We start from the raw sequence: 15,351 nt of genomic DNA, 5'->3' as shown, positions 1-15,351 counted from the left end.
ACGGCATTAAACTTCTCTCAAAGAAGAAGTTGATATTGCCAGGACATGTTACAGATCAGATCTGCGGAGAGGCGACCCCAGTCATAGTAAGAATGCAGGATTGTAAAGGCACTTCTTTATCAATAAAACCTGAATAAATCCAACATATATATTCGGTATTCCATTCGGTGAAACATTCAGGTCAAAGCAAATAACATTTCTATGGAGACAAGAACGTGGCAGACCTTCTGTAAAAGTTACACGGTGCACCTTTAAAGTTAGTTTCAATACATTTGAGTCCCGCTCTCTATTAGAGATCGGTTTTCAAGTATCTGACCCAATGACCTACATTTAGAAAACCCTGCAGTGTGTAGAGGTTTCAGCAGAGGTCGTTTGGATAAACCCTTCATGATAATCACTATATGGACTCGTGGTTCACTAAATAAAAGTTGGAACAGTGTAATTTGAGCCTCAGTATTTCTCATCTGTGTAACTTCTTGCAGCAGTGGTGAGATTTTTGCTGTTTTTATGTGACACGATAAGATTTGAGCTGCAGAGGATTGAGTGAATGACTTCTGTGGCATTTATTGAAGCTCATGGTTTTGAATGAAACTGTAAATTTAAAAAACATTTCTGGGACGCTCCTGCTCTGTGTCAGTGGAAGTTTCAATATTATCATATGGTGCTGTATGGTGTTTTATCGTCTACGTTTGGACACACCGTCCAAAACCAAATTTCTCATTCATTCTTATCAGACTTTATAAAAAAAAAAATAAAAAAAATTGTATTAGAAGTTTGAAAGCTGCTCGGGGCTGATGAGCCCTGAGGAACTAATGTCACAAGACCTGTACTTTGATTTAAAATCTGTTTCTGAAACTTTATAAACCACTTTGTTTAACATTTCACAGTTTTGATTATACTTTTTGGACTTAATACTGATTAGCACGTAGCTGATTAGCGCGTAGCTGATTAGCGCGTAGCTGGTTAGCGCGTAGCTGGTTAGCACGTAGCTGGTTAGCACGTAGCTGGTTAGCACGTAGCTGGTTAGCACGTAGCTGGTTGGCAAGTAGTGACGCCTTTGAACTCTTATTAGAATTTTATGAAAGGTTTATGGAAAAAATGAATAGAAAATGAACCATTGAGCTCAAATTTCAAGGAACTGCGTAAATCCAGATAAAGATAAATCTACCGAGTTCAAGTCCAGATGACCGCTGCTGAAACCCCCGCAAAAAATATCTGAAATTAGAAATCAGTTGCACAGGTTTTGGATGGAAAAGTATACGCTTCTAGTAAAGTGAGTTTCATTTGGTTGCATTGGTGGTAGAGTCCCTCCAGTAGTTTTGATACGCCTCTTGGAACATATTTTTACAGCGTATCTTTGCCTTGAGTTTGGAGCAGATCAGGAAGGATCCGCCCATTTTGCGGTGCAGCGAATAGGTTTCCTCGGGGGGTGGAGTCAGCCTCTCCCGAAGCATGATGGGAATTAGAGAATGTATTTGCTCGGTAGTGTTCTGGGTCCCGAAGTCGAACGGTTCATCAGAAGAAAAAGCCTCTCCCAGAATCATAACGGCGTCCACGTGAGCCTTGGACATGGACTGCAAGAAGAACACGAACATGTGTTAATATCATGAGGACTGTTATTTAAAGCCATTGTCCCCGTGTCTCTGTGGGGTATTCTCTGTAAACTTGATCCAACTGCATCCTTAAACACGAGGTAAACACGGGGTAAACACGGGGTAAACGTGGAGTAAACGCGGGATAAATGCGCAGTAAATGTGGGATAAACACATGGTAAACACGCGGTAAACACAGGGTAAATGTGGGATAATCACAGGGTAAATGTGAGGTAAACGCGCAGTAAACACAGGGTAAACACGCAGTAAACGCGGGATAAACACAGGGTAAATGTGGGATAAACACGGGGTAAATGTGGGATAAACACGGGGTAAACGCGGGATAAACACAGGGTAAATGTGGGATAAACACGGGGTAAATGTGGGATAAACACGGGGTAAATGTGGGATAAACACGGGGTAAACACGCAGTAAACGGCTTCAAATCAAATATAGCTGTTTACTAGTAATGCTTCTAATGCAGATATGTACTTCTTAACAAAAACATGGCCACATTAATGTTATGATTTAGTGTTTTGGTTCAAGATGATTATCCAATCAAAAAGCAGAATGAACTTCACGTGACTCATTTGTGTTGCCAGGTTCAAAGCTGAAATCCAGTCGTGTTTACCCAAAAATGCCTGATCTGATCAGTCACTACCCCCCAGCACCTGCAGCCAATCATGAAAACATGAATAATGACATTATTAGTACTAGTAGTAGTAACAACATTACCTTTGTTTCGAATCCTGTGAGAAACTTCATTTCTATGGATTTGTGCAGGACCCTGTCTCTGTCCTGGTCTGCAGCTGCTTTTATCACCTAAACAACAAAAACATTCAAATAAAACATCAGATAAAAATCTATATTTTTATGTTTTGTATTGTACTCACCTCTATGTAAGTGTCAGTGAAGCTCTTATCAAAACCCCGAGACGCTCCGAAATCCAACAGAGCCACCTGCAAACACAGATAATATAAATAAACAAAAACAAGAGAGTTAAAGTGGTAGTACGAGAGTTTTTCATGTATCTGTGCTGTCCCAGTACAGATATAGAGCATACTGTATAAGCAGCTCTTGAGGTAAACATAAGTCTGCTGTGTACTGTCTGCATCTAATTAGAAAGTGTTTTATGTGCCATTTGCATGCTAGTTGTTGTTAGCATTACTGTGATGAAAAAACTCTGCTGTGGTCTCGTCACAGTGAATAATTATGACCCTCTAAATGCATCAGGTAAGTGAGGAACAACTTTTTGACCCAATTGTTTTTGAAACAGTAAAAATCAGGTAGAAATGAGGTGTAAATATTTAAAATACAAACCTTGTGCGTTTGAGGGTCAAAGAAAAAGTTGGACCAGTTGGGATCGGTCTGCATGAACCTGAACTCAAACAGCTCCCGAAGACACAGCGTCAGAATCTGCTCACAGATCTGTGAATGGGACGAGTGCAGTACAATAATTACATTTAAAATAATCTTGATTTTTAAAATTCAATTAAAATGAAACATATGTTTTTCTGTACAAATATGTTTAAGTGTCAAGTTTATTTTTATTTGAATAATTCTATTTTATTCTAATGAATACTCTATATTATATTTATATGAAAATATCAGGTAATATAACATTTGTACCTGGTTTCTAAGACCCTGGTCCAGATCTGAGGCTTTGTCCAGAGGAAATCCAGGAACCAGAGTCAGAGTCAGGACCTGCCGACTGCTCAGCTCCTCGATCACATCAGGAACATAGAAGAACGGGTGGTCCTTCAACAGCTCCCTGTGAAATCAGTGAGTGTAAGGCTAACCACTCTGCCACAGTCACACTCAGATCAGGAGTCGAACCCACAACCTCCTCACTGTGAGGTGACAGGATAACCACTCTGCCACACTCCTGGGACGTGGGTTGGATTCCTGTGTAATATTGACTTACTTAAACTTCTTTGCGCACTCGGCCTCTCTGACGTAGTCACATTCCAAAGCCAGTTCTCGACTCATGACCTCGATGAGGTGCTCAGGAAAAAGACCTGAAGAACAGACAGATCAGTGTGTAGAACATGAAAACTCCACCCAGACACAGAGAGAACACACAAACTCCACACAGACAGAGAGAACATGCAGGGAGAACACGCAAACTCCACACAGACAGAGAGAGAACAAACAAGCTCCACATAATTCAGTTCTAGTTTTGTTCTGAATCATTTCAGTTCATGAAAGTTCACTTAGGTTAAATCGGGGCATCTGACTTCATTAAATGTCTAAATATTTTACGCTGTAAAAAAACTTTCAGTTTGTGTTGGATCTGATCAATTTGAACTTCCTCATTTTTGTGGTTTGAAAATGAGCAACTGCACCTCAGTCTTTAAGATAAAATGTCTCAGAGAATCTAAGTGTGAAAGGTTCAGATTCCTGCTCAATCTCGGACGTGGACTCAGTGTGGACTCTGGGCTGGTAAACACAACACATAGGTTATCAAGGAGATAAAGTCCCAGAGTAGAGCTTTAATGTCCCAGAGAAGAGCTTTAATGTCCCAGAGAAGAGCTTTAATGTCCCAGAGAAGAGCTTTAATGTCCCAGAGAAGAGCTTTAATGTCCCAGAGAAGAGCTTTAATGTCCCAGAGAAGAGCTTTAATGTCCCAGAGAAGAGCTTTAATGTCCCAGAGTAGAGCTTTAATGTCCCAGAGTAGAGCTTTAATGTCCCAGAGAAGAGCTTTAATGTCCCAGAGAAGAGCTTTAATGTCCCAGAGAAGAGCTTTAATGTCCCAGAGTAGAGCTTTAATGTCCCAGAGTAGAGCTTTAATGTCCCAGAGAAGAGCTTTAATGTCCCAGAGTAGAGCTTTACCTTCAGGCAGAGCGCGGCTTAAACTTAGAGCTGCCATGATGTTTCTCACATCACTGTTGATGCTCCGAGCCACTCCTGGATACTGAAAGAAATGAATCGTCACATCACAAAAACTAAAGACTGCATCGGCCACGTTCATTTGGTAAAGGCAAAAAAAAAAAAAAAGAAGCTGACTCTGGTCATCGTGAGAATGCTGTGAAAACCACTTGAAACAATATTAAATGTTTGTAAATATTTACAATTTTTCAAAAATTGTATGTTTGTATTTTTTACTTTGTTTTTGTCATGTTTGTGCACACTGCTGTCAGGGTGAGCACGTTTGTATGGGGCAATAGGGGTAAAATGATTTTTTAAATATTTATAAAAAAAAAAAAAGATGCATTACATAACTTTTTCGGAAGAGCATCCACCACCTACTTTTTCCACAATGTTGCTGCTGGAATGTTCCACAGTATGGCATTAAACATACGTCTTTGCTTTTATTCAATTACAGACATTCTTACTGTGAATACCTCTCCATAGAGCTGTAACTTTGACCTAGTTTAATGCCGTACAAAGGAACATTCCAGGCAAAGAACCCACATCTTCCTGGAAACTAGCAGACGGTGTATGCTCCACCAGAAAAGTTCCATAGTGCACCATTAAGTTCTTAAGCCTTTCTCACCTGTATTTTCATGGCCACCTCTCTGCCGTCGTGGAGTCTGCCCAGATGCACCTGTCCGATAGAAGCTGCAGCGAAAGGTTTCTCCTCAAAATACTGAAGACGACTCCTCCAGTCTGGACCCAGCTCTCCACTGATGACCTTCTGTGAGGGACAGACACAAGAGAGGATCAGGTCAGGGTCAGGGCTCGGGTCAGGGCTCGGGTCAGGGCTCGGGTCAGACTGATTTTATAGAAGTTAGGAATGAAAATGGCTCGAGTAGGTAGTGCTTTATCCTGGAGGCCAAGAAATGAACCAGCCCCGCTTCAGCCCCGCTTCAGCCCCGCTTCAGCCCCGCTTCAGCCCCGCTTCAGCCCCGCTTCAGCCCCGCTTCAGCCCCGCTTCAGCCCCGCTTCAGCCCCGCTTCAGCCCCGCTTCAGCCCCGCTTCAGTCTCTTGTTGTGTTGTATTCCCTGATTTAATTTCTCATTAAATGTTTGTACTTTGTGTTCTAGTCCCATGTGGCTTATATTCCTGAATATTATAAACATATTCAGGAAAGGTTCATTTCTGTTAATGGGACTTTAATATCAATACCTACTCAAATGAGCATCTTAGTACAGATTAGGATCTGATTTTGGTTTGATAACCCAACTCTCAAGTCTTAGACCAGAGTCATGGTCCCTCTGTTTGCGAGGCCAGAGGCACCGCCCCCAACCATCACGTTGCACCGATGTAACTGGTTTGTGTTCACTGTATGGACAGAGTTTCTAGGTGCAGTTGGAGCGTGTCTGGTTTGAGGACCACAGGACCTCGTCCCTGCTGTTCACAGAAGCTGTTGTGATGGACAATGATCCTCATGTGGTTTAATGCCTTTAAACCAAAGACCAGCAGTGTCCCTTTTGAATAATACTGAGTGATAGAAACTTAAAGCAGCGCAAAATCATTGACCTTTTAACCATGTTGAGTGAATCACACACACATTGAGCCTCTGAAGTTGTATTTGGAATGATTCATGTTTGAGTCGTTAATCTCTTATTTTCAAGACGCCATTTTGCTGATCTACCCCCGTACCCACCTCCACCGATACACGCCCACTGTGACACGCCCACTTCCTTCTCCAGTTTTATTTTCTTAATCGTTGATACTTCGGCAGCATCACGTCATCATTTTGGTAAAAATGTAAAAAAATTGTGCTGCTCTTGTGTGATGTGCAGCTGTCCATAGGGGGCGCCAACAACATGCGGCGCTTTGTTGTGATGACGTTTGCGGCGATGTCAGCTCCATTGGACACTGCAGTTTTCTAACATGGAAGTCAGCAGATTTGTTTATTTTAGGAAGTGGTTTTAGATGAATATTGTGATTTAAAATGTATAAAATGATCCACAGAGATGAGAACCATAGAGACTCAAGCACAGTAGAGCCCTGCATCTTTTACTGAATAATGAAACATTCTTACCATCATCTGTTTGGTGGGCATGAAGTCTGCGCTCTGACGAACTCGCTCAAAGATCTTGGCCAACTGTGGACTGATGAATGCATCATCTGGAAAACAGGAGAGAGTTTGGATTATTTACACAACACAGTGAGCAGCAAATATTTATATTTAGTTTTACTTTACAGCACAGAGCACCACCTTGTGTTAAGAGTCAAACATTGCACATGTAGTTACTGGAAATCCTACAAAATTATTAAAAACTTAAAAGAAAAAAATAAAAGGGCAATGGCCGAGTCGTGAATCGTCTGTTTCTGCCTCGTTACAGATGTTGCCATTTCAACAAATATAAAAATATTCTTTCACCACCAGTTCACGGCCCACTTGAACTTTTCTCTTCAGACCAGAGCCACAAAAACAAACAAACTCCAGGTGTGCTACTGGAGTTCCACTCTTACATTTGTGTCAGTGGCAAAGACAATATTTTAAAAACATTGATTTTAAGTTCCAGTAAAAATTGATTATGTAAAAATAACAAGACTTAAAGGCCCTACTTTTTGTTCATTTTAGTTTTTGTCAGCTCATGATGCAGCCTTCTGTACTTCATTATGAACAAGAATCTTGATGATCAGTTGAAATATTATCAATTTTTCAAAATTAAAGAGCATAGGACCAGTTAACCTAACGGTCACAAAAATGTGTTCCTCACGTTTAAACTGTCCCTGCATTTCAATGATAAATATTTAGCACAGGTCAGATCCCACCGAACCAAATAATCAAAAAATAAATAAAAAAATTAAATGTGATGTGAACTTTAAACATCTCAGCCCTCACCTTGGACACAGAGCCACCCGTCTGTCCTTCAGTCCTCACCTTGGACATGTCTGACCTTCAGCTCTCACCTTGGACATGTCTGACCTTCAGTCCTCACCTTGGACATGTCTGACCTTCAGTCCTCACCTTGGACATGTCTGACCTTCAGTCCTCACCTTGGACATGTCTGTCCTTCAGTCCTCACCTTGGACATGTCTGACCTTCAGCTCTCACCTTGGACATGTCTGACCTTCAGTCCTCACCTTGGACATGTCTGACCTTCAGTCCTCACCTTGGACATGTCTGACCTTCAGTCCTCACCTTGGACATGTCTGACCTTCAGCTCTCACCTTGGACATGTCTGTCCTTCAGCTCTCACCTTGGACATGTCTGTCCTTCAGCTCTCACCTTGGACATGTCTGACCTTCAGTCCTCACCTTGGACATGTCTGACCTTCAGTCCTCACCTTGGACATGTCTGACCTTCAGTCCTCACCTTGGATACTAAGCACCTGTCCGAGCTTCAGAGCGGCTCCTCTCACTTTACACAGAGTGCTGACGATTCTCTCTGCATTTGCTTCATTCAGGAACGGGTTAGAGTCCAGAACAGGCCTCTTATCCCCTGAGACGGAGGACGTGGGGTCAGAATGTGTTTGGAATAAGATTAATACTGATAAAACCAGGGCTCACCTTGTTGTTGTGGTTTAAAAGACTTCTTGGCCATTTCTGTGAGTGCCCCGATGCCAAGTCCAACTGCCAGTCCTGAGACAAAATGAAAACACTCAAATGCTCATCTGTATTTAATATTGACAACAGACCAGTGTTTCTCAAACTACATCCTGTGGTGTTCTGGGGGGGGGCCCTCTGACAGATGTGGTAGATTCATGATAAACTTGAGTCTTACCTCCAAAGTTGACCAGTCTTCCCAAACGAGTGACAGGAACTTTTCTTTCTCTGGCTTTTTCACTGAGCTGCAAATCAGAAACAACATTAAGAAGACTAAAATCTCAGTATAGTGCATCGTAAAAAGGGAAATATTGTGGCAGAACATGTGAACCAAGACGAGCTCCAGATCTGGAGGTGGGCCCCCGAGGGTCACTGCTCCTGAGGAGAAAGGGTCAAATGCAGAGGACAAATTTCCCTCTGGGGACAATAAAGTGAACCTTAACCATGGATCTATAATAAAAACAAGAAAAGACGCCCCCCTCAGTCCCGGAGTGAGGTGGACTAGTGGCTGCTCCAGGCACTACATCTCCCATAGGGCACAATGCATCTATGTGAATTCAAACTGTCCGAGTTCTGACAGGGCATCCGGCTTTACAAGGGTGAGGGTTTGTTCTCTTTTCCATTTTCACAACATGAACATGTTTAAAACCTCAAAACGCCTAAAAGTTAACTTTAACTGGAGCCTGCACTGCTCTGCTCTAGCAGCTATCGCTCTGATTGGTCAGATCTAATCATGTGGTGCATGTTTCTGACATCACTCAGTGGTTCTTCTGATACTCCCATGATACAAACACTTCAGTTTAGAGTAAGAACAGAAATAGCCAGTGCAAATGTCTCTAAAGTACCTTTAAAATGCTTTTAAAGTTCTCACTCACCACTTGTTTGTGAGGCTTGTAGATCTTGGTCCCTCTGGCTCTCTGTAGATCCTCGGCAGACAGTCGGCCTACGTTAGGACCGTCCTGGTTCAGAGCTCTGGTTTGAGTTTGGACCAGTGGAAGAGTCCTGGAGTATTTTACACATTTAGAGCCATGTCTGGAAGATTGTGCCATTTTCCCTCCTCCGTTTAAGACCAAACAGCTGTTGAAAGAAGCTCCCACAGTGGCAAATCTGTAGGCACATGCCTGAGGGCCCTGGGGGAACACGTTCAACATTAACAGGTCTGACGAGGCACAAGAACAACACAAGATTTTGGCATAATTAATCATTAAATGGCAATCTACGTCACAAGTTTGGCCCCAGTTTATGTCCAGCAGCAGTAGTGTTGGTGTTAGTGTGTTTAGACCGTTGTGAGACAGGTTGATGTGTTGTTGCAGTAATAATCCTACTCCGTGTGAGAGGAACCGCAGGTGCAGACATTTGGAGGCGTTCAGTCATAATCCCACAGATGCACATGCACCAAGTCAGAATCCTCCCCTAAGAGTGATGATACCATAGCGTTGTGGATCTTTGAGCGGTCAAAGGTAGCCGGCCCGCGAGGGTCGGTGAGCAGAGCTGTTCCTGACAGGCCACTAACGTGAAAACAATGTGATTTTAGAGTTTCTTATTCTGTAAAGCACTTTGTACGGCCCAACTGGTGCAGAGTAATTCAAACAAACTTTGACCAAACCAGGTCTAAAAATGGACGATATCATTTCCACTGTAGTTCTAAAGAAGAAATATCCAAAGGAGGACAAAAAGTGGATAAACCCTAATTCTACATGAGTCAAACTCAAACTGAAGAGCTCCATGTCCCACCTGAAGGAGCTCACGTACCTCCAGAGGAACGCGTACCACAGTCTGAGAAACACTGATTTACAGAACATCAAAACTAATGTTTAGTAGGCATTTAAATTTAGGATATAATAAATATCTTCACCTAAAAAGGAAACTGAAAAGTTGCAAATTGTAGAAAAATAAATAAAAATCCAAAATATATATAAATATATGAAGTCAAAAGTCAGCACTTTCAGAAATTTTACAGTTCATTTTGTTATGGCCCATTTGGTAAAGCTATGATCCGATCACTGTTATCCAAATCAACTCTGGACTCACCCGGACTGAGCTCAAGCCCGAGGCTCCACAGAGACCCTCCACGGCCGAGCTCTGCCCAAAGATTGGAGCTCTGTGTGCGGACTGCTTCACCCAGCTCACTCCCCTCCTCAGCACTGCCTCTCCAGCCATTCTTTAGAGGGTTTGGCCTGAAAAACATATTTATACAGGAGTAGTCACAACTTTTGAAGAAATCTTTAGTGTTCTCTCCAAGTTTGTAGTGTTCTGTATCAGCAGAGCGTGAAGGGCAGTTACACAATGAGGTCTATGTGTACATAAAGTAATTCAAAGTGTTTTACAGAATAAGAAAGACATTAAAATCACAATACAGCAAATCAAAACAGAAATAATCACAAATAATCAGCATAAAATTAACATTAAAGGAGAAAAAGTGCAGAATAAACCCCTTTCAGTCATATGCACAGATAAACAGAACCGTTTGAGTGTAGATTTAAACACTGTCAAAGTCGAGGCCTGTCGCACATCTTCAGGAAGAATGTTCCAGGTTTAAACTGCACAAAACTCACACGATGATTCAACAGGTTTAGTCCTGACTCTGGGACCAGCAGGAGGCCGGGACTGGGCCGGGACTGGGCCGGGACTGGGCCGGGACTGGGCCGGGACTGGGCCGGGACTGGGCCGGGACTGGGCCAGAGTCCTCAGAGTGTGAGATGGTTCTTGTGGCTCTCACATGTGGCAGATGTGATGAGGACAGAGGGGGACTGTGACGACCTTAGAGACTTATATTTTTCCCTTAATTTGAAAGAGTTGGATTCATACGTCTCTGAATCATGAATCATTATGTCGTAATCGTAACTGGACTAAATTCAAAAACACATGTGGAAAAACCTGATTATTACCCAATACATATTCTCCATTTACAAGAATCAGTAGCAGATTTTGAACTTCATTTGGTTAAAAATCTGTTTTGAAAATATCTAAATTTACAACAGAAATAATCATTGGACTAACTGAAAATGAAATATGATATTATGAAGTTTGAGAAGAACCATGACTTATTTTGAGTGAGAACTAGTGATGGGACTTTCTGCTCTTTTACGGGAGCCGAATCTTTTGGATCCATTCATTTCAAAAAGCCGTTCAAAAGACTGGCTCTTTTACCATTTATTCATATGACAGAGGCCAGTGTGAGTGAGTCTACCATTTCAAATTATGAATAATATAAGTAATATGTTTCACTACAATAATAACAACAACTGTTCGTATGATGCCAAGTGTGTTTTTGTGCACAAAACTCCTGTTGCCTGCTCTGCTGCTGTGATGATTATTGTGTTAATATAAATAAAAATAAGATCCGGATCCAACAGTTCACGTTATGGTATCGTTCAAAAGAGCCGACTCACTCACGAACGATTCACATGTCAACTAGACATTTTACTGTGCTGCAAAATCTCCAAATACCACCCAACCACCAAGCCATACATGTATACATACATGTATATATACATGTATATATACATGTATGTATACATGTACACATGCATCTTGAGAGTGTGTATACACACACATATGTATACATACATGCATGTATGCATATATACACACACGTGTACTTGTACGTGTACAAAGACGTTTACAATTATAACTATTCATTAAAGATAATTCTTTATTCAGTTCTTTATATTATAATCTGATCGATATATTTTATACATACGTTTATATAAAGTTCTCGTTTTGTTCACTGCTTCCTCTTTGACTTTCAGTTTTTTATGCAGAGGAATTGAAAAATATTTATCCAGAAGAACGTGCCCAGAGTCAGAGTCTTTATCTAAACGCGCATGTTTAAGTTCTGACTCCTGCAGGACGTTTGGAAACTGTCCAAGGCGTTTGCGCACTGCACTTTTGTCCTTTTCATTTTATTTTCTCAGTTTCACCAGAGAATCAAACCCGGCTCTGCTCCACAAACTTAGAGTTTAGTCACGCGCTGCAGAATCATGGCTCTTCTCACGTAGCGCGCGTGTACGTGTCCGTGTGGTTCATCTCGATGCATCTGTGAGTTTATGACTTTAGAGATAAACTCCTAAACCGCGTCAAACGGAGCTGTAAAACTGTCAGAGGCTCCTTCTTTTAACAAGAGCCAAAGACGCGCGTGGCATCAAACTCTGCAGACAAAAGGACACAACAGAGAAAGAAGAAGTGTTTTACATAAAGAACAAAGGACTCACTGAAACACTTCAAACGCCGCTTCTGCTACAAAGTCTCCACCATCGTCACAAACACGTTTCAAGTTTGTCCCGCGGTAAACACTCAGCCCTAAGAAGAAAACGCAGCACAAAACGCTGAAAAACTGAAAAGACTGACAGATTTCGCCTGAAGCGACCCCCGGGGGGAGGTCCACACACTCCGGGTCCAATCAGACGAAGCTCTGCAAAAGAGAACAGGCCCCGGACTGGCCCCTGCGCGCGTCACTCAGCCTCAGAGCGCGCGTCTGGAGAGGGAGGGGCCTGTGCGTAAAACAGCACACATGGCACATTCACACAGAGACCCGGATCAGCGTTTGACACAGTGGTTCACTCAGGACAGTTAGAACACACTCAGAACACACTTAGAACAGTCAGAACACAGTCAGAACACACCCAGAACACACTCAGAACACACTCAGAACAGTCAGAACACAGTCAGAACACACCCAGGACAGTCAGAACACACTCAGAACACACTCAGAACACACTCAGAACAGTCAGAACACACTCAGAACAGTCAGAACACACTCAGAACAGTCAGAACACACTCAGAACAGTCAGAACACAGTCAGAACACACTCAGAACACACTCAGAACAGTCAGAACACACTTAGAACAGTCAGAACACAGTCAGAACACACCCAGAACACACTCAGAACACACTCAGAACAGTCAGAACACAGTCAGAACACACCCAGGACAGTCAGAACACACTCAGAACACACTCAGAACACACTCAGAACAGTCAGAACACACTCAGAACAGTCAGAACACACTCAGAACAGTCAGAACACACTCAGAACAGTCAGAACACAGTCAGAACACACTCAGAACACACTCAGAACAGTCAGAACACACTTAGAACAGTCAGAACACAGTCAGAACACACCCAGAACACACTCAGAACACACTCAGAACAGTCAGAACACAGTCAGAACACACCCAGGACAGTCAGAACACACTCAGAACACACTCAGAACACACTCAGAACAGTCAGAACACACTCAGAACAGTCAGAACACACTCAGAACAGTCAGAACACACTCAGAACAGTCAGAACACACTCAGAACAGTCAGAACACACTCAGAACACACTCAGAACACACTCAGAACAGTCAGAACACACCCAGGACAGTCAGAACACACTCAGAACACACTCAGGACACATACAGAACACACTCAGAACACACTCAGAACACACTCAGGACACATACAGAACACACCTAAAACAGTTAGAACAGTCAGAACACACTCAGAATACTCAGAACATGTTTGAACTTCTCCAGAAACACAGTGAACAGAGACCAAAGTGTGTCTAAAGCCCTGGACCAGTTTTCTGTGTTTACAGGTGAACATAGGAGTAACATCACTACAGAATACTATTACTCAAGTAGAAGTACAAAGTAGTGGTCTAAGAAATTACTCAAGTAAAAAAGTATGAGTCAAACTAAATCAGATCTGAAGGAGCCAGAAACACAAATGATCAGATCATTTAATGTTGTTACATAAATCTCCAGACACTTTAGTTCCTCCAGATGCCATTTAGTTTGGTTCATTTTCATCTGTTTTGAAAATACTAAAGGGTTAAATAAGAGTTTGTTTTTACCTGGATGTGCACAGGGGTCACTGTGGTTCTGACCTCACAGAGATGACCCCTGTGGTCTGTTTCTGTTTGTAGGAAATTTACTGTTGTCACTGAATTAAAACCAGATTTAAGTCTAGTGGTGAGTTTAAGCTATTGCACTTGTATTTGCAATTTTGTCCTTTTTTGTGATCTTTTTTGTGTGACCTCCAGCAGACAGCAAAACTATAAAGCAACACTGTGAAACTTTGTGGAGGGGCACATCACCTGCTCGATTCCATGGAAACAGAAAGTTAAAACCATACAGAACATTCTCCATGGAGAATGCCATACAGTGAAACATTCTACCCAAAGAAACAACATTTCCATAGAAACAGGAAGGCTTCAAGTAAGAATCAGGTTTATTTTATTTACTTATTTATTTAAAGGGGACCATGCACATTAGTAAACACCAGTGAAAAATACACGTGTAAATGTGCCGACGTCACACATCTAAAACAGGACAAGAGACAGGACAACACAAACAACAAACAAACAACAACACAAACAACAAACAACTCCACAGATCACAAAACATTCACACTCCATACGGTCTAAGTGCCTATTTATAAAGTTCGTATGTGGCTAAAGTGCTTCCAGTCATTTTAAAGTGCTGTAGTCTAATAAATAAGTTAATTTAGTTTAAAGCCAGTTCAGTCCAGATGTGTTTGTCATCTCCTGCCGCTCAGAGACAACCAAGACACTGGAGTTTACAGACGCCCTCGGATCCTAAAACATTCATACATATATATATTTTTACATATTAACAGTAAAAAACAGTATAGATTAGGTACATGTCTGTGGATGAAGATGCGAGTCCACTTGGAGAAACAAATGCTTTTCAGATCAATACAAACATTCACTCTTCAGTTCACCTGGAATTTGTTCGTTGCTCTTCGCTTGTTGTTCCCTGTCTCACTCCCGTCTGGGGACTGTATCAGATGCCCTCCCACTGACCGCCCCGTGATGGCTGGACCCTAGATCCCCTCCTGTGTCCCGATCCTGTTCTGTGGAAACGGACCATCCCTTCCATCACCTTAATGGATGATCCCCACCCCACGATGGATATACCCCTCTGGCTCTTAGATGAGTGGCTCTGGCTCTTAGTTGAGTGGCTCTGGCTCTTAGTTGAGCGGCTCTGGCTCTTAGTTGAGCGGCTCTGGCTCTTAGTTGAGTGGCTCTGGCTCTTAGTTGAGCGGCTCTGGCTCTTAGTTGAGCGGCTCTGGCTCTTAGTTGAGTGGCTCTGGCTCTTAGTTGAGTGGCTCTGGCTCTCCTCCAGGTTTCTCTCTCTCCGACGGTATTTTTGTTTTTGTTTTTTTTGTCCTTTGAGGAGAGTCTGATGGGGCGCTGTGGGACAGTGTCTCCTGCAGGAGGAGAGTCTAAGGACAGGGGGCGCTGTGGGACAGTGTCTCCTGCAGGAGGAGGGTTTGATGACAGGGGGCGCTGTGAGACACTTCTCCAT

At 42.4% G+C, this 15,351-nt stretch overlaps 1 protein-coding gene across 1 annotated transcript; it reads right to left on the bottom strand.

Annotated features, from left to right (window-relative positions):
- coq8ab (coenzyme Q8A, genome duplicate b) lies at nt 1-12,432 on the bottom strand. The gene is made up of 15 exons (XM_055230973.1): nt 12,251-12,432; nt 10,068-10,213; nt 8,912-9,166; nt 8,215-8,281; nt 8,001-8,072; nt 7,807-7,932; nt 6,523-6,608; nt 5,089-5,229; nt 4,425-4,506; nt 3,517-3,610; nt 3,222-3,363; nt 2,913-3,020; nt 2,486-2,551; nt 2,328-2,414; nt 1-1,574 (listed from the first exon to the last, which is right to left on the bottom strand). Exons 2-15 carry the CDS (start codon nt 10,194-10,196, stop codon nt 1,281-1,283), a joined length of 1,749 nt encoding a protein of 582 aa, XP_055086948.1. The 5' UTR covers nt 10,197-10,213; nt 12,251-12,432; the 3' UTR covers nt 1-1,280.
- Between the last annotated feature and the right edge of the window lie 2,919 nt (nt 12,433-15,351).

Source organism: Periophthalmus magnuspinnatus, chromosome 22 (assembly GCF_009829125.3).
Source record: "Periophthalmus magnuspinnatus isolate fPerMag1 chromosome 22, fPerMag1.2.pri, whole genome shotgun sequence".
Taxonomy (NCBI): domain Eukaryota; kingdom Metazoa; phylum Chordata; class Actinopteri; order Gobiiformes; family Gobiidae; genus Periophthalmus; species Periophthalmus magnuspinnatus.
The sequence above is the reverse complement of the archived record's forward strand: the minus strand, read 5'-3'. Positions and strand labels throughout refer to the sequence as shown.